Below are 24,181 nucleotides of genomic sequence, written 5' to 3'. Positions count from 1 at the left end.
TTAAGATTCTATATTATCAAGTAATGTCTAGTTTCTATTTCAGAATTTTCTAAATTTACAACATATTATGCAAACAGTTTTCAAGCTTCAAATGATGATTTTATATCAAATCTCAAAACTTGGCAGAAAAAAAATACTCTTGCTGTCTTAGTTATTTTTCTCTGGTTGCTGAGACAAAATATATGGAACATAAAGTTAAAGGGGGAAAAGGTGATTCGGCTCACAGTTTGTAGAGGTTTCAGTCCATAATCCACTGGCTCCAAGGCAGGGTGGCAGAGGGGCAACAGTTCATGGATGCAGAAGACAGCAAAAGCAGCAAGAGGCCTTAACAGTGTCTTCCTGCCCCTTTTATCTTATTCAGACTATTTAGGGCAGGTAGTACTCACTCCCTTAATCCTAGTGACCTATGGCCTAGCCCCACCATGAATCAATTCGAGTGTCACATGCTCTAGATTCAGACACCTCTGAAAAAGCATAAGGCTTTGAGGGGACATCTAAACACAATCCATAACACTTGCTTTTTTTCAGTCTTAGTCCTTACTTTTTCATATTGAAAAGTACTGTACTAAATTTCAAGTTACAAGAGTCCTGCCATATTAAAAAATCATAATTTGGTAGCTTAGAGAGACAGAAGAGATTAATAAAGAAGTGCATAGGTGTAAGGACATCCCAGCTCTCCCACTGACTTCATGAATTATGTCTATCACCACGCCTCAGTTTCCTCATTATATTCCCTATTTTATAAAGTTTTATAGAAATGAGTACCTATAAAGACTTAGAACAAAGAACAATACATTTAGTAAGAGCTCAGTAAATATTATTTTCCAGACCTTCTCCAACACTTCTTTTAAGCTTCAGCAACAAAAAATATATGTGCTGTGGTATTATAACCACAGAGGGCAATGAAAGCTTATAGAGGGTAAGGTGTTGTTCTCTGATTGGTTTCATTTCAGATGCCCTTCCTGAATATGCCAAGGGTTTTCTTAACCTTTTTGGGTTAATATCTTCATTCAAAGTAAAAACTTCTGTATCAGTTTCTGGATAATAAATGACAATCCAACCTCACCCCAGGAAGAATGGCTGCTATCAAGAAATCAACCAATAACAAATGCTGGCAGGGTTGTGGGGAGAAAGGAACCCTTCTCCATTGTTACTGGGAGTGCAGACTGGTGCAACCACTGTGAAAATCAATATGGAGATACCTCAAACAACTAGGATTAGAAGTCCCATTTGATCCAGCTATTCCTCTGCTGGGTATCGTCCCAAAAGAACTGAAAGAATCATACCACAGTAATATATGTGTACCCATGTTTATAGCGGCACAGTTTGTAATAGCTAAAACTTAGCAAAAACCCAATTGCCCATCAACTGGAGACTGGATGAAGAAGATGTAGGGTTTTTTTTTTTAATATAAAATGGAGTACTACTCAGCCATAAAGAATGAAAAACTAGAGACATTTATAGCAAATGGATGCACATTTATGCCATACTCTGAAGTGAAATAAATAGGACACACATGTGTAAATACCAAATAGTTTCTCTGATGTGAAAAACAAAAAATGTAAATAAGGATCAAAATGTATAATTGATAAGATAAAATAGGAAGAAAAGGTCTAAAGGAGTAGGGGAAGTGGGAGGGATAGGGGAAAGGAAAGAAGGGAAAAGAAAAAAATATGAGGAAAGGAAAAAATGGAAACAAAGTCTTTGTAAATAGGGAAGGGAGCCCAGGGAATGGGGAAAAAATAAGAACCAAGATGCATCATGTAAAGGTACAAGATCCCAATGATGAATGTAACTGTATTGTATACTAAAATGTACCGATAAACTTAATGAAAATAAAAGGCAAGGCACACTACCTGCATTATCCTATTTGTATTTTCTTCTAAATACCCTATCTAATATTGCTTCACCCTTTAATTCATTGGGAACTTTATATTCATTAATTAAACCATAGATTTGGGAAATCATATAATGAAATAATTATATATATCTAGGAAGGGACATTTTTGAATCCTTTAATTCAAACTATTTATAATAGCCTAAAATACAGATGAGGAAATCGGCTCTTAAAAAAGATAAACGGTCCAAAAGGGAGGGGGAAGGGGAACTGTTGGGGGAGGGTAGGGGAAGGGAAAGAAGGGAAAGGAAGAAGGAAAAAATGGAAACAGAGTCTTTGTAAATAGGGAGGGGTAGAAGGGTTAAAGGAAGGCAGGGGAATGGGGAAAAATAAGAACCAAGATATATCATGTACAGGTACACATTTCCAATGATGCATGCCCTCATATTGTACACATAAAATGTACCAATAAACAATGAAAAAAAAGATAAACGATTCTTCCAAAATCACAAAGATGGTTCATTGATTTTGTTTTTTGCTAATGTACTGAATTACCTCCCTTTTCTGCATTTCATTCTCTTTAATGAAGCAACTTATTCTCTAAAATGATATCTTCTATTTCCATAAATGCAGCTTTCTAATCACACTAAGGGTCTCTTGAGTTCTTCTCTTAACCACCAATCAGGAACCTGGCCTGAAAGCTTGTTCTTGATTGGCTCAACTGAGCTGTACCCCTAGAATGCCAAGGAATAATCAAAGGAGCATAGCAACAACTGAATTTGCTGTCTCACAAGCCCCACCCTGAGCTAACCTGGACTCCTTCATCCCAAATGAGGTGGCCTCTACATTTTATATGAAGGCCCTGCTTCACCATTCAACTCTGATCCATCTAATGACATGGCAATCCAATACAGATAGGAAGACAAAATTGAACAACACAACTAAAATAAAGTACATTCCCAGGTAAAAATAGATTAAATGCTTTCATGTGAAATGAATTACTCTGATGAGCTTAAATTACAAGGTCACACAAAGGTACCAGTGCACAAGAACCATATTTATTGTCAGTGTCAAGAATTTCCACTACGGCCAGGGATTTAGCTCAATGGTTCTGCCGCCTGCCTTGCAGGCACAAGGTCCCAAGTTTGATCCCCCGTACCAAAAAAAAAAAAGAATTCCCACTAAATGGCAGTAGTAGTGGTGGGTGACGTGACTCACAGCAGAGTTGTAGTCAGATAGGATTTGCAAACTGGTTTCATCATCAGTCCTGTGCTGGGCAAAAGGAATGGAGGATGACTACATCTTATAGCTATGGAGGGTTGTGGTTTCCTATGAAAGAATGTTTACATCTCAGAACCGGTAGTTTGGTGTCAGACTGTTAGGCAGTGGGGTGGGGGGTGCTTTTATAATGGATCTCAATTGGGAATGGAGCCTATCTTTGCACTTTTCTGGAGAAAGAAATTTCTGCCATCTTATTTTTTATTCTTGTTTACAGAATACACATTGTGGAAACAGGATGAAGTTGACCAGTGAAAAGTTGCCCAAGAATCCCTTTTATACCTCCATATCTCAATATGCTGCTAAGCATCAAAAATTCTTCCAATGGAGAAAGGAAAACAGTGGTACAAATGTGGATATTTAATCTTTCCCTGAAAAATATGCTTACTAAAATTTCATTACGTTAGGATAAACAAGACAAGAAATGTGTGTTCTTAGCAATTTCAAGGAAGCAGTCACTTTTATGGTCCTTCATAAAGCTTTCCTGCAAGAATCTGTGAAATTGCAACTTAATCCAGTACCAAATTATGAGTGGAGGAGACTCAAAATTCAATACTGATTCTGATTTTACTCTCAGGACTTAAGGATGTGCTTCCAGAAAGAGGAAGCCTAATGTCAATTATATTAAAGAGAATATCATCATGTTTTACTTGAAATGGGCATATAAAGCTACCAATTTCTATCATATAGACCTAAGAAATTAAGTTGGAAATGGGCAGCTGGTTTGATTAGAGTAGTTCTAATTAAGCTTCAAGTTGACAATTTAACTCACCCAGAAGATAGCTTTGCCCAAAGAAAAACCAATATATGCACATAGACTGTGTTGTTAGAGCTCCTACTTGGCAATGCATAGGATTAATTTGAAAATCAATGAGTATTACAAAGTAAAGTGTTAGGGACTATGGTAATCTTTTTTTTTTTTAGACAATGCTTTTTCCCTTGACCTAACCAGTTTTAGGGATGCAAACTAGGAAAGAAGATAATATTAATAGAGTCAGGTGAATTATATATAATTTATTACTTCAAGAGAAAATTCACATTACATGGTTAATAGAATCTTCACTTTATTATATCAGATCATTATGGCCATGCTAATTTAGTGGATTAGGCATTGCAACTCTTGAAGGAAAGAATAAGAAGAGGGGATGCTCTGGCTTATTTTCTACGAGGTCAACTATATTTTGAAGAGGTATCATTTATTTCTTTGTATTCATCCCTATAAACCTATTGTTAGATCCTCAGAAACAAATTTCATGATGCATTCCTTACATTGTTATACCAGGGGAATCCTGTAATTACTTTAAGTATGATATACTGCCACCTGTTTAAGGAGATATCTGACCTTTCTTTACAAAATCATTTTCAGGAATGTTATTAGTGGGAGTCATTTTGGTATTCTAAAAATTCTTTTTCACACTATAAATGAAAATATTTTTATATTTTTGCTCAAAATATTTTATGTAAAATATTTTCATACTACTAATAATTAAAGGCCCTGATTCTTATCTAGTAATGTACTTAAAAGTAGCTTTGTGTGTTTCTGTTCAGCATGGAGTCAGTTTCCCTCTTTATCCACATTATGCTAGCATGGGAGGTAGATTTAGGAGAAACTGTGCAAACTATCATCCCAACTTCAGTAGTACAGCTTCAATTCTTCTTGAACCCCAAGGGACAATTTGAAAAGGGACTGTTCTCTGTCTCTCATGACCAGTGAGTATTTGGGAGTTATTCACCTATATCCCACTTTCTCTCCAACCTTTCTCTCTACAAACAAGTATCTGTTGAAGACTCAGCATGCACTTGTCACTCAGATGGCATAGTCCAATAGCTTAAGAGCGTGATCTCTCAGGTTTGCCCACAGGTTTCAGTGCAGCTATATTGCTTGTTAATTGTGTATATTTGGGCACAAGTAACCTCTTGCACCCTCAGCTTGAGATTACTTTAAGGTTATAATAAAATAATCATTTTCTGGGGACTTACAGGGATGGTATGAAGAAGCATTAGAACAGTTTGAAGATGTCAAGGAGAAAGATCATCAAGCAACTTACCAGCTAGGAGTAATGTATTATGATGGGCTGGGGACCACTGTAGATGCTGTAAGTTGTTTTGTTCACAGTGTTTAAAAGTTCATTGTCAGTGGATTAGTTTGTACCATTAAATTATTTATATTTTAGTGATATCTCTGTTTGTTTGTTTCAGACAGGCTCTTGCTATGTAGTTCAGGCTGGCCTTGAACTCACTATGTAGCACAGGCTTGGCCTCAAACTATCAGCCATCCTCTTGTCTCAGCCTCTAGAGTGCTGGGATTGCAGGCATGCACTGCCATGCTTGGTGAAGTCATCATTAACAATAGAATTTTTTCATATTAAAATATTTTCTACAAATATTATAGATGGTTCTTTCAAATCTAGTGACCTTAGATAAAAAATGGAATTTTTATACATTGCATAAACAGTAAAGACATCTGTAATTCTAAATTTTGAGACACCAGGTCAGATAGACAATCTTGGCTGGGAAATTGCATTGTCATTTTTCCATAAATTTTTTTCAATTGCCTAATTTGAGTCTCTTAAAGGTCAATTAGAATTTTTTAATTCCCTGATTTATCACAGCAAATGTTCTTTGCTTTCATTGGCTATCAATAACATTTCCGTTTAAAATGCTTTCCTTTATTCTTAAAAATTCTTAAAAAGTGTTCTAAAGCTACATGATCATGGGGAAAAATTAAAAAATAAGTAAAAATAGAATAACTCCAAAATCTACTATCAAATATGAACACTTACTATTTTATGAAAACCACTTACCAGAACTTTGTGCTGAGATCTTTATAGCCAATTACTTGTCTCTCTGCAGATGCTAAGTATGAATACCCATTTCTCTGGTTCCACATCTAATTCATCCACAAATCTTCTACTGAGAACACACACAAATCCTATTGTTAAGGCAGTGGAGTTTCTTTGTGCAGTAGTACCTTTAATAGGGGTTATACTCCTCCTTGGAATTGTCCTTGAGGAACATAAAGCTGACTAGATAATCTCATTTCAGTTTTTTGTACTAGGAGCCCCTACTGTGCAATTCATGAACTATGTTTGTTCCTATGACCTTTCCATCCTGTTTTAGTTGGATTAATGTATTATTTACTTACTCCTCAATTCAACAAACATTTGGAATGATGTCAGAAACGTGCTGGAGAATCAAAGATGATTATGACAGGCATCAATAGTCTGAGAGAGACTATCAATAAGTGACACATCCTGGATTGAGATAGACGCATGTGTAGGAAAAATATGGGGTCAGGGAAGTTTTCATAGAACAGCTGCCCCAAGCTGAACATTATTGATTTTTTAAAAAGCATATCAATAAGAGAAAGAATCAAAAGGGAGGAATGGCATTTAGACAGAGGAAGCAGCATGAGCAAAATTGGGAAGCTTCCTTCAATAGACTAGATCCAACTTCCCTAGCCATTTAAATATATTAACTGATATAATTGTGGAAAAACATTAGTAACCAACAATTACCCATTATCTGTGCTGGCTCTCAATAGGCAACTAGCCACCTCAGAGTCACGTATGAGAGTCTAGGTTACAACAGCAATCTCAATGAGAATTAAGCATCCTTCCCATGTTCTTTGGAGCAGTTGCCACCTAATGTCTCTGACCACTATATCATATGACATGTACTAAATAATTAATCAGAGGCCAGGAATATAGTTCAGTAGAAAGTGACTGCCTAGCCAGGCATGGTGGTGCATGCTTATAGTCCCAGCACTCAGGAGGCTGAGGCAGGAGGATAAGCTGTGAATTCGAGACCAGCCTGGGCTACATAGTGAGTTCAAGGCCAGCCTGAACTACATAGCGAGAGCCTGTCTCAAAAAACAAAAATTGAAAGTGATTGCCTAGCATGGTCTTGGTTTGTATTCCCAGCTGCAAAAATAAAGAAATAAATAAAATAAAGTGAGAAATATACATTGATATGCTAATTTTATGAATCTTTTATTATCTTCAAATAATAAAGTAGCTTTCAGGGGAAGTATTAAAGTCTATTCTAGAAAACTTTTTATAATAAATTTTATTTTATTTTATCCCATTACTCCCTCAAGCCCCCTCCCCTCCCTATGTACAAACTTTGTTTCCATTTTTCTTCTATTTTCACATTTTTCTTGTTCCTTTCTTCCTTCCTCCCTCCCTCCTCCCTTGTTCCCCTTCCCATTCTAGAAAACATTTTAAATAAGACTAATCACCAGTAAGATGAATAGTTGAAGGCGGTTATTAGGTTTATTAATTCACTCAGACATTTAAATATCTTGCAAGAAATTTATCTCAAGTGATTCAGACTCTCCAGATGTTTTTGCATGTTACACAATATTGCTTGCAAATTCAGTTAAGACTGAACATATTGTAATTATTTTATCAATTGACTTTCTTGGTCTGCTAGATTTTAAGAGTGTTTTGTTTTTATACCGATGTTATTATAAAACACAATGTGCCTTTTAAAAAATATTTTTAAATGTCTCAAAACCTTCTCAGATATTCACTCTATGATCATGCTACTTGTTTCTTTGTTATTTATCAGTATAGGTATAATAAGAGATTAGTTGGTTGACTGTCAAAATTGATTGGGAATTAGATGAGTAAAGGAAGACTAACAAATTATGAAGGATGTAGATATTTCTTCCTGAAGCTAATGTCATAACATGTTCTTTTCTTAGACACAGTTCTTATGAAATTTCCCATATCTCTCTCTAGAGTGAAAATCATACCAAAGTATTGGTTTTATACTTATTTGTGCAAACTCAGTGATCTCCTATTTCCATTTAAATAGTATCAAGACTAAACCATCAATGATGCAGGATTATTTAGCATAAAATTTAGAAATAAGTGCATTCAAAATGATAGTACTGGTAAGATAATATTCGCAACTATGTCCTTTTAAATATCCACAATCTGGCCATAAAGAATTTATATTTAGGGGCAACCCACTTTCTGGTCCCCCCCCCCCCTTAGACAGAAGCTTTCTTTCTCTCAATAAATTTTTCTTACTCTTGTTAAAAAATAAATAAATTTTTCTTACTCTAAAAAGAAGAATTTGTATTTTATTTATTTATTTGTTTATTTATTTATTTATTTATTTATTTTGTGGTACTGGGGATCGAACCCAGGTCCTTGTGCTTGCAAGGCTGGCGGCAGAACCATTGAGATAAATCCCCAACTCTCCTAAAGAATTTACTAAAATCAAAGGAATCAAACATTTAAATTTACCAAAGAACTAATACCCCTGCCAATATTTGGAACCAATGAAAAATATTTGCTAGACAAGAATAGAATAAAGTAATAAAGAAATTCTTAATTTTAGGGCTGACAATGAAAAAATACAATAGTAATGTTATTGGAATAGTGGCAAGTGAACTGTATCCCAAAAATGTTAAGAAAATATTTCATTAATCAAACATGAAAAGACTGAAGGACAAATTACAATGTAACACAAATTGAAATTGTGGAAACAAATCTTGTAAAATTTTACTTCCCAAGGAGTAACAGATAGACTTTATTAGAAAAGACTGTAGTATACTGCTTATGCAGAAGATTTTCTTCTGTATAGCATCCTGAAATATTTAGGAATGAAGTATCCTGATATTTATGTATCTATCGGTAGCTTAAAACAGGTCAGAAAAAAAGGTAAATGAAGCAAATACAGCAAAATACTACTGCTGAAAATCTATACGGTAGTTGCTAAAATATTTATGTCTTATTTTTTCCTCTTTCCTGTATGTTTGAAAATTTAATATAAAAAGTACAAATTTTAAAAACCTCATAGTCAATGTGGCCCTCAAACAAATGTAATTTTCCTGGTTAAATGTAAATTTCTCAGTTAAAAGAGAAGACATATGTGCTTCACTTATAGCAAGTGGTACAGAAAAAAATTTAAATTGCTCAAAGGTGTTTAAAAGAAGTACACATGGAAACACATACTGAAACTGACTGGGAAAATAGTAATAACTGAAGCTGTAGTTAGTATGAAAATCATAACAATACAAAGCTTATATGTACCAAATGTCACAGCATCAAAGTACATAATACATAAAAAAAAGTGTTAAAAATAAATGAACAAAATATTTTAATGAAAATATTAAGTACATTAAAATTAAATTATTTTAATTTCTGAATATGATAATTTTTACAAAATGTTTACATTTTATAAACTAGCATCTAAACAACAAAATTTCTTACATGAAATTTTAAGACTCATGGGTGAGTCACCAGAATTGAACATATACACATTTGAAATTTATGTGGATTATCAAAGTCAAATACTTTGAGTGACAGGTTCTCACAGTCACCTCTGCTTTATTTTCTCCTGTAGAGCTTATTCTCTGCTCTTTCTCTGTCCTCACTTAGGTAACAAGGTTTTTACTTATAGCACTGCTTCTAAAATGTGGGAATCTCAGGGAGGACCACATCAAGTCCTATATAGGAAATACCTTTAATTTGCTTATCAGTTATTTCATGAAACTCATTATTTATTCACAACAGAAAGTTTTTTTAAAAAAATAATACTAAGAATATATCTTTAAAACCTAAGCCATTTAAAGAGCCCAGACTAGACAAAGTCCTTTCACAAATGGAAACAAAGTATTTTCCATAATTGATTGCTCAGACTGTCCTGCTCAGACTGTCTTCTAATTATCTGTCCAGTCTGTCCCAGCTCTTTATTCCCATTGTCTGTTTCAGTTCTGATCCACAGTACCCCTTACCTGGATTATAAGAAAAGCAGGTATCCTACATTCCTCCGTGTCCCAAATTCATCATATTGCCACCAAAAGCCATCCTTCCAAAATACAAATCTGATCATGTTCTGTCCACCCTTAAAACTTTCCCAATATGTTCATGTCAAAGGGTCAAAACAAAAGCATAATTTGGGGTGTTCCTAAGGAAAGCCCATTAGTTTTCTGCCAAGAGGCCATATAAAATACTATTTCCTTGGTAAATTATTCTTCTCTCACGACCTAGCTTTTGGCTTTTCAAGTCCGGAAGCTTTATCTTGTCCATTCAATGGACTGACTAATCTTTGGAAATCTGAGTATTGTTAGCTAAACCAAGTTATGAATTTCTAGTAGCTTTCTTCCTGATCAATGCACCATAACGCCAAGGTAGCTCTGAGTCTCCAAAGCACAGACAAGTTCACCTCATTTTCTCACACAGAGGAGTTTAGTCATTTCTTTTGTGGTCTCCCCCTTGTTTAGGTCTCTGCTTAAATGCTACTCCTCTTGAGTCTTTGTATGATCACACTATTAAAATGGTAACCTGTAATTTTTAAACCAATAACTGCCACCTCAAACCCTCACCCAAGCCTCAACTTTGCTATTTCTGCCTGATTGCCACCATCAAGGGGGCTTTGCCAGACATCCCGAGGCCAAGCCCACTCTGACTTTATGTGAACTTGCCATCAGAACTCCATTTGGAACCTTGAGTTCAGTTGATCCTACTAAGCCTCACAGTTCAACATCTTGGCTACAATACAAAATGTGTGCCTCTCTGTTCATCTCTCTGTCTTCTTGCCTATTCTTAACATCATAATGCTTTTTGCTGTGCGTGTTTCTCTCTCCCTCTGCTGCCCTCCCTCCTAAGCTTTCCAGTATAAGCTCCACATCTCCAGCTTTTCTCAAACTACTTCCTTTACTTCTGTATCTTATCAGGAACTTGTTTATTTCACAACCAGCCCTCTTTAGTCTCCCAATGTTTCACCCCCTGCTTGAAGGTGGACCTGGATTATTTCAGACCCTTAATTCACTTTCCAACCATTATCTCTATCCCACAACCAAAGTACCTACCTTGAAGTGCATATTAACTCATTGCTTTCTTAGTTCTATCAGGTCATTGGTCATTCCCTGATACTAATCTGAAGGCTTTAGCTCTGAAATTAGTTCCCCTCCCCATGTCTATCCAACATTTTATCCGACTTCTGTGTCCATGAGGATGGATAATCCTGTACCTTAGCCACAGAGCTTCTTGACATAACTCAGTGTATTTCCAGTATCCCTAGCCTTTACTCCATCTCAGCCAGCTGCTGCATGGCCATACCCTAAACTTTGTTATGACCTGAATTACTCAATATAAAAAAAACAAAACTCGAATATTATGCCTCATGGCCTCATCCTTAGCTTTACAGATCTCTTGCTTCCTCACTACCACAAACAAGGTTTTTGACCTAGTGTAATCCTTTGCTCTCTATTTTCTCTTTGTCTTGCATCCTCTTCAGCCATATTTACTTCTATATTAAACTCTCAAACTCATGGTTGAGCATGCGAACCAATATGTCATTGATATCCTACTAGTTTTTTCCCATTCTGTCTTCCCCACCCCACATCCTTCAGGTGCACATTCACAATCCCAGAATGGTTTGCCACTCATTATTCTGACAAATCTTTACTGAGGACCTGATATATATAATCCTAGAACTTTTCTAACCATTAGAGAAACTGCAATGCAGTGGGCAAAGCTATTGTTAGAGGAAAGATAATTAATTCGACAGCAGCAGATAACAATATGAGCTGTGAAGAATATAAAATGGAATGATATATGAAAGTGCTAAAAAGGCCACTTTAGACTGGAAAGTTCTTTTGCCTCAGATTGAGAAGGCCACTTTGAGGACATGATGAACTAAGAATGGAACAACAAGTAGGAGCAACAACGTAAGTCAAGATAATCATCTAGACAGAACAAATAGCTAGTTCCAAGGCCTGAGGAACAGAAAGGAGGACAATATGGCTGAAGAGTATTCAAACAGTGAGAGAGGGGCCAGACCTCATTGGATTTGGCAAATAATGGCCAGGAGTGTGGACTTTATTCTCAATGCAATGTGAAGTTACTAAAGATCAGTGAAATTAATATGACTCACCTTTAAAACATCATTTGTCTGTTATGTGAAGAATGGATTGAATGGAAGCAAGAAGTCCAGTATAGTTCAGAAAATATGGTAGCTTTAACAAAAGCTATCATAATTGTTACAGATTACATCTAAAATGTCCCCAAAAGTCTTATGTTCAAATGTGAGGCCTTTGGGATATAGTTAAATGAGGGGACACTATACCTATTAGTGTTTTAGTCCATTAATGTGCTTGTAGATGACTGCTATTCGGAGGTAGAGCCAGGTCCAAAGAGGTGGATCATGGAGGCATGACCTTTAAGAGCATATTCTTGTACCAAGTTCCTTCCTTCTCTCTGCTCTCTGGCCAACACACAGTAAGCAGTTTTCTTCTGTCATGCCTTTTCACCATGTCATTTCTGCCTTGTAACTAACCATGGACTAAACCCCACAGAAATTATGAGCCAAAATAAACTCTCTGCCTTTAAATTGGAGGTGTTGAGTATTCTGACTCAGCAATGAAAAAGCTAATATTGTAGTGATGGCGGAAATCAATGAAAGTGGACAGATTTAGGATATACTTTCTTAAGAGGAGACAGGACTTTCTGATGGATTGGAAGAGGGGTAGAGAGAAGGGATAAATGAAGGATGATTCCTACTTTTTTACTTAAGTAGATAATGTTGCCATTTAATAAAAATGGGATGACTAAGTGAGGAGCAAGTTTGGAATATGGAAGCAAAACCCAAATGTATAGATTTAAAGGTTAAATTGGAATATACACATATGAGGTGTGGTCAACATATATGGTAAATGTTTAAATTAAAATTTATTAGAGTAAAAAACACACTGCCATTCATCTCCCTCAAAATACTCTCCCTCTCTCTGAACTCATTTATCCTATTACTCTTGTCTAAAGCTGTTCTGGAAGTCCTCCTTTATGTCTTTACAAGGTGTGATCAAAAATGCAGTGAATGCTGTTGCCAAGTGCCATCCAATGGAAAGGTAGGCTTGTGAACACATTATGGTGTGTCCTCATCCACCTATTCACTGGGTCTGGTGCCATGTGACTTCTGGTTCTTTCCTGAGTCAAAATGATCATGAAAGGTAAACTTTTTGCAGTGACAGTACAGCCATTTACAAACACATCAGTGGCTAATATACTATGAATATAGTGCCCTCATGATTCACTCACCCTCCTAAAGCCCTTCTTTGAATAAAAGCCTTTTGGGGGACATTTTAGATCTAAACCATAACATAACTACTATAGCTTGTATTACAACTACCATCTGATCTGAACTACATGGCTTCCTAACTGGACTTCTTGCTTCAGGACACTGAGGCAGCCCCACAATGGAACTAAAGACCCTTACAAAACAAGACTTTCAGAACTGCTTCAAAAAGTGGCAAGAACAATGTGATAAGTGTGTTGAAAGTGAGGGGGTGGTATTTTGATGGGGATTAATGGCAATGTGTCTTTCACTGTAATACATTTTTTAAAAATTTACACATCCAGTGTATTTTTAATCATACCTCATACAATTAGTTTCCAAGTACAACCCACTGTATCCCTGAAATCTCTCTTGTTTTCAGTCTCTCTTCTGTTTTCATAACTAAGTGGTTTAGTGAGGATTCTACAGCCTCATGTGCACCCACCATCTACCAGCCTGGAAAGACACTAATATAGTCATACTAACTTTGAAGAAGTAGCTCTATTTTTCATCTTCATCCAACTTCTGGCAAAGTTTGTGGCACATAGCATGTAACAGTAATATTAGTTCAAAAACAGTGTGAAGAAAAAGAAGTCCTTTAACATATGTTGGTCTTATGTGGCATAATGTGTCATTTTGCCATGATACTTTTTATTCATTTTAAAATAATTTGCAAATGTACTCAAATCTGTTCCATTTTTGTGGGGGCAAAGAAAGGATTAAAAACCTTCCAAAAATATATATTATAAAGAACGGCAAGAACAATGAGATAGTTGTGTTAAAGTGAAGGGGAATATTTTGAGAGAGATTAATACTAACATCTTTTACTGTAATGTTTTTTAAAAATTTAAGCATTCATTGTCTTTAGTGATCACATCTCATACTTCAGTTATAATTCAGTTACTTCAAATATTCAGTTACAATTTTTGCTTTAGTCACAAATCTTTTGAAAAAGTTAAAAATATGTATACATACCTATATAGAAGTATATGTCCTTTTATATTTGGTTCCTTTTTATCATTTAGGGTCATTATTGCTTCATATCAGCCTGAGCTGCCATAGGACACCACTTCCCACATTGTGAATTGATGGGCTTCTTTTTTAAATTTCTTTTTTTCTTTTCTTTTATTTATTTATTTGAGACAGAGTTTCACTATGTGGACCAGTCTGGCCTCGGACTCACAGCAATTCTCCTGCTTCAGCCTCTTGAGTTCTAAGATTATAAGTGTGTGTGCTACTATTCTTGCCCTGAAGGGCTTCCTTTAAAGGGCATTTCTTAAAATGCAAGTCTCTAAATTATGAATTATCTCCAATTTTACTTACTTTAAAAAGTTTTTAATTTGCTTTCATTTTGACAAATTGTTATTCTGAGATTTTTTTTTTCTTTTTACTGTTTATGTCATTCTAACATTTTCTGGTTTTATTTCTCATGAGGTCAGTCATTAATTGTATTGTTGTTCCCCATTTGTAATGTGTCACATTTTTCTGGCTGCTTGAAAGACTGAAGTTTGGCTGTGATGTGTGTCTATGAAAGAGTTGTTTTGTGTTTATCCCTCCTGGGATTCATTGAACTTTTATGGATTTTTTCCAGTTGTAATTTTTGAGAGTAATCTCTGCTTCAGTTTGTTTTTGTAGTTTCCACTGCCTTTAAATTTTGTTTATATTTTGTCCAGATTTAATCATTGCTATCTGTGGAAAGATTTATATAACCACTTTTCTCAAAAACTATTCCCTTAAAATCCTTCTTACTATAGTGCTGGAGTAAAAAATGGTAGCTGCCCAACTTATATAATCAGAAAAATAATCTAGGAATCACTAAATGTCTTCATTTTCGCATCGATTATCATGGTAGTTAGCTTTAAGTAGCATTTTGAGAGAGGAGGGGGTAAAGGCTAGAATTAAGTATATAAAAATGTATTTGATCATTCAATATTATCTTCTTTTGATATTCAAGGTTTGTGCCTGATGGATTTTGAAGGAGAGTGCGTAAGTTTTGTTGCTAGTGGTTAGAATGTCTTCTGTGCTTTCTTTGTGATTATGCAGATGCCATATGAAGATTAGTATATTGCAGTACATTATCACTGAGCACACTCAGTGGAAGAGAAGATAGTATTTGTTGGGGCACACGAGGGTACTGTAAGGATTACAAATGTGAAAGAAGTTGTTACCGGCTAGTCTGGTACTTTCTTAAGTTTTGATTCATTTTGGTAACTGCTGATTTAGGATAAGGGGTACAAAGTGGGAGGAAGAAAAAGGAAACCCATATTGAAACTTAACCCTGGAAGCTATAAAATGAGCATCCTCCTATCCCAGAGCTCCTCCTAGAAATGCCTGTTCAGCAAATGTACTTTAACTCATTTTTCCCCTCCTTATCTTTACCCCAAGGAATCCAGAAAAATCATAGCCCTTAAGCATAGATTCATGATGTGATATGATGCATTTATGTCAAAAGATAAATACGGTACATTATTAAAGAAAAGAAATTCAATTTGGATAAAACTTAAAATAAGGTGTTTTTAATTTGTTTGTTCTTTCCTTTGTGGAAGGAAAAAGGAGTGGACTATATGAAGAAAATTCTTGATTCTCCATGTCCCAAAGCAAGACATTTAAAATTTGCTGCTGCCTTCAACCTTGGGAGAGCTTATTATGAAGGAAAAGGTGTTCAACAGTCAGATGAGGAAGCTGAAAGGTAACCTTACTTGAAAACAAGATTTTGTTTTACTGAAATGCTGAAACAAACAATACGTTGCCTTGCTTTCTCTTTTAGATTGTGGCTTTTTGCTGCAGGCAATGGAAATCCAAAAGCTAATGTGAAAGCTCAAAGTATCTTAGGACTGTATTATTCAACAAAAGAACCCTAAGAGTTAGAAAAGGTAACACTTCTCTTTCTTTTTAATGCTAGCATTATATTTAGATTAATATTTCACTATTTTTTTGAAAAGACGGGGGGGGGGAGTAAATATACCGTTTTGAGTATCTTTTATATTTCCATAAAAATGTAAAGAAAGTTTGTAGTTGTTTATTTCACACCTTTTACTTACCTATAAATACTACCTTCCCTACCTCTCCCAAAGGACACCATAGATATGAGAGTATTTTGTATACAACAAAAAATTACACATATAAAGTATTATACTATAAAAGCTGAAAGAAGAGGGATAGTCCTAAAGTTAAGGCCCAATTCTTTTTAAGTATGAACAATTAATATTACCTTTGATTTGAGGAATATGTGATACTAATGAGTAAAACATGCCAAGAATTATTTAAAAGTTAAATCCCCTTGAGCTTTTCACTGAAATATAATCTTAGTGATTGAAACATTTTCCAAAACTCCTACAGTGAGAAGAAAATGTGGGGCCAAGTCTTACTTGCAAGAGAGGAGTTAATGGCAAATTAGTAAAAGGCAGATGACAGTTAAGACTATTCTCAATAACTGAAATTGGAAATAATTTGGAAAAAAATCTGTAAAACTATTTCAAACTCATCGTAGTTGGTAGTTGAACATTGAGATAATGTGCTTACCTACATACAGCTGTCATCCTTGCATCTTTGATCTTGGTAGCTGCCATCTGGGATCCCCCAGAAAACTTGTTTTTCCCTCAGTATCAGTAGCTCTTCTTGGCCCTGCTGCACCTCTGTGGGTATCTCCAAACTTTCACTTAGCTCATATTTTACACCTTCTCAGTCCTTACTCTGAAGAGTTTGAGAAGCCTGAAACCTAACAAAGCTGACCCTCCTGTGCCCCAACTGTCTTGCTTGTGACCTCGCCAGCATGTGGGTAGACACAGAACCACCTTGGCACTCTTTAGACTTACACATTTAGACTTACATTTAATAAGACTTACACATTTAGACTTACACATTTAGTGCAGTGTGAAACACATTCAGGGCTGCAACTATTTCCTGGAAATTCCTATTATATCATCTTATAATTAGAGCTTTTTCTTTCCAATATTCCTTTGTAATTTCATTTTGTGAATAATAAATAAAATGATGCAATTGTGCTCTTTGTTAGGCATTTTATTGGCATTCAGAAGTGTGTGGCAACGGGAATCTGGAGTCCCAGGGTGCACTTGGCCTCATGTACTTTTATGGACAAGGCATCCACCAGGATACTGAAGCTGCCCTGCAATGCCTAAAGGATGCTGCAGAGTGAGGGAACATCTATGCACAAGGGAATCTCGTGGAGTATTATTATAAGATGAAGTTCTTTACAAAGTGTGTTAAATTTTCCAAAAGGTAACTGTCCTAGTCCATTTTGTGTTGCTGGAACAGAACACCACAGATTAAGTAATGAATGGAAATTTGTTTCTCACAGTTCTATAGACTGGAAAGTGCAGGTTCAGTTGGCTGGTGAGGGCTGCATCCCTGAGAGGGGAGGAACGCTGTGTCCTCGAAAGTCAGAGTGCTGAGGAAAGGGAGGGCTGTAATCCTATCCACTAAGGAGCAGCTCTGTGACCTACTCACCTCTCAAAGTACCCATGTCTTATACTGTCACACTAACAACACCTGAATTTTGCAGGGGACACATTCAAACTACTTCAATAAGATTTAAATAAGCTGGAACTTACTATTATTTTCCACATCCTATTTCCCCTAACATTGTGGTTAACGTGGAGTTCGCAAATCTCATTTCACACAATTCTCCATGTTTGTGTCCAGGTTACAAAAAATAGCTTCTTTTTTATTGCCTATTTTTAAAGTAGATGTGCTAGTTTCTTAAGTGTTTTCTAGTCCTAATGTGACTATGGTCCAGATTTAAAGTTAATGTTTCAGTATGTGATCCAAGGAAATATAAATTCTATTTTCCTCATTCAGTTTAAGTCCATTAAATGATGGCAAACTTAAAATATTAATATTATAAGAAAAATAACATATTTGTTGTTTAACGGTTATTAAGACTGATAGGTATGATCACAGGGAAGCCATCTAGTAACCTCTTCATCTTCCTCTGGTCTTAGCTGATTTTGTTCCCTGAACCTTTACACACAGCATAAAACTTAGCTCTCAAAGGGGTAAAGATGTATCACTTTAAGCACAAGGACAATTTCTAGACATATCATTTCGTAAAAATGTAAATCCCAACTGATGTTCTCTTCAATTTCACAATTTAATGTACTATCAGGATTGCTGATTATGATGAGGTTCACGACATCCCCACGATAGCCCAGGTCACGGACTGTCTCCCAGAGTTCATCAACAGAGGCATGGCCATGGCATCTTTCTACTATGCACGGTGTCTTCAGCTTGGCTTGGGCATCACAAAAGATGAAGTAACAGCTAAACACTATTATTCTAAAGTAAGCTTTAGAGAGCAAAGTAGGAATTCATCCAAATAGAAATTGCTGGGCTTTTCGTTGAAGCTTGAACTTCATGAATTATTGTTTTTTGCTACTTAATTACTAAGCAGATAACCTGTCTACAAAGAGCTGTTGGGGACGCAGGTTTTTTGCAGACAATTCTTATAGTTTCTTATTAGCATAATTACATTCAGATGAGAAAAAGTCCTATTTTGATGGAAATTAGTCTCTAGATCTGTGACCATCTACAACCTAAGGCGTAGCACCAAGACCTTAAAGCCAAAAAGTTTGTGTTTTTTACTTAGAAATAGTGTGTACCTGTATCTTCATTCTAGTATCCTAATGAAATGTTTTCAAAAATTTTTTAAATGTATTATATCTAGCATACTTAGGAGAAATATTCATGAATTTCAAGTAATTGTGACCTTTTCTTATTTGTGGTCACTTTAAATCCCAAATGGATTTCAGATCTAAAAGAAAGCAACTCCTAGCTGGTCATAGTGCCATATACCTGTAATGTTAGGACTCTGGGAGGCTAAGGCAGGAGGATTGCAAGTTCAAGCTGAGTCCCGGCAGCTTAGTGAGACCCCGTCTTAAAATACAAAATAGTAGGGTGTGGTGGCACACTCGCGTAATGACAGCACTTGAGAGGCTGAGGCAGGAGGATCATTTGCAAGTTCAAGGCCAGCCTGGACTACCTAAGAACTGTCTCAAAATCAATCAAAATAAAAATTTTTAAAAAGGGGCTGGGGATGTAGCTTAGTGTGAAGGCCTTGTGTTCAATTCCCTGTACAGCAAAACAAAACAAAACAACAAAAACTATACTTAGGGTTTCTAAGTATTATATATTCTCCTAGGACCTCTCAATGATTCTAAAGTACATGGAGGGAAACCTCAGCTTAATATTAGGAAGAATGTTCTAATAAAACTGTTTGGGAAACAAAAGTTTTCTCTCTAAGTCAGTAACTTACTGCTACTAGAAGCAACCAAGGAGATACTGTATTCAGTGACCAATTGTCCTGGATACCAAAGGGAAATTTCTGCACAAGGTAGGTTTGGACAAGGTAAGTTCTGATATCTCTTCCATATTTTTTTTTTTTTGTACTGGGGATAGAACTCAAGACCCTGTGCTTGCAAGGCAGGTGTGGTGCCACTGAGCTAAATCTCTGGCCATCTCTTCCATATTCTTGATTATCGAGAAATTATGCACCTTATCACTATTTACTTTAGGTATAACAACTACATATTCCAAAAAAAAAGATGATTATAGATGGTGCTATTCACATATAAGATGAACAGCAAATGAGGCCAAATATTAATGCTTTCCATTTTACTTAAATCATTCTTAACATATAATGGTACCATCATCAGGGTGTAAATACCTTTTTCTTGGTTTTGATAAACATTTCATGTCTTTTAAATAATAATAAATAATAATTGAGTATGATCTATTTTGCATAGGTTAAGTTTCAAATTCTCTTATTTCTAGTAGGAAGTCAGAAAAAAACTTAATTAAGAAATTTTCCTGAAATTCACTGTGCTGTACTATTCTTAAAAAGGAAAAAGACCCCCAAAATTAGAGTGTATCTAAATAACTGACTCTCTTTGATTTTAAGGCTTGCCATCTGAATCCTGCATTGGCAAATGAACTTCACTCCTTAGTTATTCATCAAAGAATTTAGACCACAATGCATTTCAACAAAGATCATCAATCCTAACACCATACAATGTGTGTATTTTTATAGCATTTGATTGTTATTGTCTGATTTCCAAGTTACATTATCCTAGGGATTTAACAGATGATACATTACCTTTGCTCTTGAATTTGCGTGCTGTAAATTTTGTAATCTGAAATCTAGCCACAGGATCAGACTGGTAAAGAGTCCTTAGAGATTCATGTCCTGGCCTATCCAGTGCCTAGACTATATTAAATTTGAAACCATTCATAAAGCAAATATCATTTTCATTTCTTAAACACAGACTGCCTGAGAAGATTTAGCACAATTTTAGTTTAAGTCTTAAAGTGTAAATGCTACAAACTTATTTAAAACATTATTTGAAAGTTTAATTTCAAAAATTTATTTGGCATTTAGTTTTGTGAATTTTGAATGAGTTAGTCCTAATTTTTTGCTTCAGTCATTTAAACATTTTAACAGGAAATAGGAGATACATCTTTTGCAAATTGGAAAGGGAGATCTAGAGATGGAGGGAGGAAAAGGGAACATAAAAAGAACTAAGACGTGTTATGTACATGTACCAACTCTCCATGAGGAATGTAATCTTTATATACTGCAAACATGTACTAATAAAAATAAAATTTTTTTAAATTCATAAAATTAAACAAAGATCAAAGAAATTTAAAGAATCAGAACTGTCAAATAACATTTTTGATAAATGTGTATAGCATTTCTACTGAAGTTGTTAAAAGCTAAGATTCTAATAATTGGTTATTTATTTAAATTTTTAAAAAAGTGGCCTTAAGAAAATGCTTCAAATTTTTCCTTCCAAATCTTTCCTCAAAGATCTTAATTTAATGAGCAAGACCATTACATATCTTTTTTTTTTTTTTTGGTATCAGGAACTGAACTCGGGACCTTGCATTTGCCAGCCAAGCTCAGCACCACTGAGCTACATCCCGGCCCTACTATATCCATGATATTCACAAGCTAATCAGTTAAAGCAAGATGCTTCTTACCTCAACCAATTTTCTACATTTTTAAAACTATAAATTTCAATATAGGAAATGTGAGAAAACTTCATTAAAATCTCCTAACTATACAAGAACTACATCTAAATATTGTTAAAAATATCTGTCAATGACATGTATGAAGCCAAAAGGTGGCAATAATAGATCCATATACATTAGATTGTACAACAAGTATACATTTGTGAAACAAATGAAGGTGATGTCTTAAAAATACATTAACTGTCCTTTTTTGGGTACGCATACTAAGCTGATACAGATTTATTTCATATGTCAAAATACCCTTTTTTGTGGATTTAAACAAGGTCTCTTCTTAGTAGTAGGAAAATGGAAATAGAGTAGTACCTTGTTACACATAGTTAATTGGGTCCAGGAGGCGAGACAAGTACCAAAAACAATGAGTACCAAACAAATTGTTTGGGCTGGAAAGAGTAGGGAATCACAAGGCAATTGAGGCAATCCACACTGACAAATTCTGGCTTATGTGTAGAGTACCAAACCAATGAGGAGCACTGGGATAAGATGTTTTTGTCAAAATGTCTTTTGAGTACTAAATTCAACAAGTTTCAAAGCAGTTGAGCATATATTATATGACTATAATATGCAGGTGACAATTACTAGTGCTGCTGTGCAGCAGAAAAGTACTTGCTCTTGCTTTATGTTCTGGTTTGCTTCTATCACTAGACCTTCATTACTTGATCTCAAGGCTGGTGATGTACCTCAGTGGTAGAGCACTTGCCTAGCACACACGAGGCCCTGGATTCAATCTTCAATACAGCAAAAACAATAAAAAGTAAATAAAATACAGGTCTCAGAAATCCTGCTTGTTGGAATTTAATATGTGGTAAGATGCTATGCCTAAATATGATCCCAACACAGAATTTAAAATTTCCATTTACTGTAGTTACATTCTAAAGCTGATAATCTGGCACCTGCACACTGCCATCGTGCTACAGACAGCAGTGGAAACCTTAACCTGTGAGTGGAGGAACTCTTCAACTCAAGTGAGTTGAAGCTTCCAGATGATTATTCTTATTTTTTTTTTTTTGGTACTGGGGATTGAACTCAGGTCCTTCTGCTTTCAAGGCAGGCAGCGGAAGCACTGAGCTAAATCCCCGGCCCTAGATGATTACTCTTAAAAAAAAAAATCCAAACTTATCTAAGATTCATTATAGCTGTTACCTCATGAAAAAGTGAGAATTTATTATAAAGAAATATTGAGGAGCAAGAATATTTTTGTCATTTGCAGTATAAACTTAACAACTACAGTTTAAATGACAGCATAGAATTATGCTAAGACAGACATTTCTAGTAACTGTGTTATGATGAGTTCTTTGGGCTTGGCAACTTTACCTTACTTCTCTTCCCTGAATATATTTTAAATGGTCTTTTCAATATCCCCTTAAAGGATAATTCTTATGGATATAAATAGCCAACTATGGGTTATTCTTAAGTGTCAAATATCTATTTACAGTCAAAGAGCTGTAACTTAGAAGAAAGAATCTCAAAGACAAAATTTGATGTACTAAGTTTTAATCATTTAGCTTTCAGAACTTGTTTCTTATCAAGATCTTGGCAAGTATGAGCTATCAATAAAAGAATCTTTATATTTTAATCTATTTAGTATTTCTTTTATGGATTCAAACTGAATTTTTACCTTTTAACTATTTTGTTTTCAGTATTTCTAGGGACCAGAATGAAGAAGGTATTTTATTATCACTGCATAACAGATGATGAAGCCCCGGAAAATTAACTGAGTGACTTGTTCATAGTCCCACTATCAATAACAACAACAAAAAAATTCTGTACTCTGGACCTCTCCTGATGCCTCTTGTAGTCTATAAGACTTGATGATATACCAAGTCCTTAAGCTCCCTGAAGTAATTTCCTTCCTCTTTATTTCCTTGTCTCATTCTTTCAAGGTTTAGCTCACATCTAATATCTCATTTTTAAGCACTAATTTGGCTCTTTTCATGTACTAAAAGTCACATATTTCAGATGTTTATTTTATGTCTGGTGAAAGGCAGCAAACTTCTTACTTGCTTGGTGAAATACTTAAGTGGATAGTGTTTTTCTGCCAAAGAAAAATACACATAACTATCTGAATAGCCCAGGTGTTTTTTTAAAGCATTTTAAACATCACAGAACACTATGATTCATTTTTATATTTTATTGCTTCAAATGCTTCAAACTATGGGAAATCTTTGGTAAAAATAAAGACAATAAAATTTTCACAATAACTTTACACAAAGCATTGCACAACAATGTTCTTCAATACACATGAAATAATATAGGAATGTTCAGAGTCCTCAGGGAGGAAATTACTGTACAAGATTCATAGTTCTTCATTTTACAACAAAACTGCTTTCATAAATATTTAAAATATTTCCTAGGTTCTTACCACATATTAATATTTGTATTTCAATAAGTATATTGAACTTTAAAGTATTTATATTATTTAAATAAAAATCAATAAACAAAAGTTCTTTTCCCTATTGCCTACTATAGCATCAAGTCACCCTCCCCCTCAATTCTGCTTATTTTACATAAAACTAGAGGGATGTAACTAAAATGAAAATCAGTATGGTCCTCAGTCAAGCCCTCTGTGAAAAAGAGGAAAATGTTTCATGTCTATTATGACACAGACATTTCTCTGGTGGTTTATTTGTGCAGCTCAAACTTGACCAGCTTTAAGTTGATCTAAATGAGTTCTCAGCTCAGGACACAGCTCAATTAGCAGCAGTTCCATCAGCACCTGTACAGAGACAGAAGAAAAAAAGAAAAAAACCCCAGTAAGTTGTGGGTTTTTTTCCTCCAAGCATCTGAAAATAAATATGTGTAGAGAAAAGTCTAATTTTAATTCTGAGATTATTCTCACTAAACAAATGACTAGAGGAATTAATATGATATAAACCATTTATTATATAAACCATTTATTTCATGGCCTAGTAAACACATCAAACCACCAACCATACTTAACATTGGTAACTA

The 24,181-nt window shown here is 35.1% G+C and overlaps 2 protein-coding genes across 3 annotated transcripts in view; one reads left to right on the top strand and one right to left on the bottom strand.

The window, feature by feature from the left end:
* The first annotated feature begins 2,598 nt into the window (after positions 1 to 2,598).
* On the top strand, positions 2,599 to 23,355 carry Lrp2bp (LRP2 binding protein). Its single transcript, XM_021265000.2, is given in 10 exon segments — positions 2,599 to 2,800; positions 3,333 to 3,459; positions 4,192 to 4,304; positions 5,098 to 5,211; positions 15,733 to 15,875; positions 15,954 to 16,059; positions 17,202 to 17,425; positions 18,312 to 18,486; positions 20,103 to 20,215; positions 22,870 to 23,355. Coding segments are annotated over 8 exon segments (1,047 nt in total). The 5' UTR covers positions 2,599 to 2,800; positions 3,333 to 3,353; the 3' UTR covers positions 20,169 to 20,215; positions 22,870 to 23,355.
* The window catches only part of Snx25 (sorting nexin 25), a 162,124-nt gene continuing 161,288 nt past the window's right edge, over positions 23,346 to 24,181 (bottom strand). For both annotated transcript variants that reach the window (XM_087217093.1, XM_087217091.1), the window contains one exon: positions 23,346 to 23,945. In XM_087217093.1, coding sequence (XP_087073219.1) covers positions 23,865 to 23,945 — 81 coding nt within the window. In that variant the 3' untranslated portion in view covers positions 23,346 to 23,864. The remainder of the gene's footprint in view (positions 23,946 to 24,181) is intronic.

This window comes from Heterocephalus glaber, unplaced genomic scaffold (assembly GCF_053883595.1).
Source record: "Heterocephalus glaber isolate CG9 unplaced genomic scaffold, H.glaber_assembly_v1.0 deba00001461, whole genome shotgun sequence".
In the NCBI taxonomy this organism is placed as follows: domain Eukaryota; kingdom Metazoa; phylum Chordata; class Mammalia; order Rodentia; family Bathyergidae; genus Heterocephalus; species Heterocephalus glaber.
The sequence above is the reverse complement of the archived record's forward strand: the minus strand, read 5'-3'. Positions and strand labels throughout refer to the sequence as shown.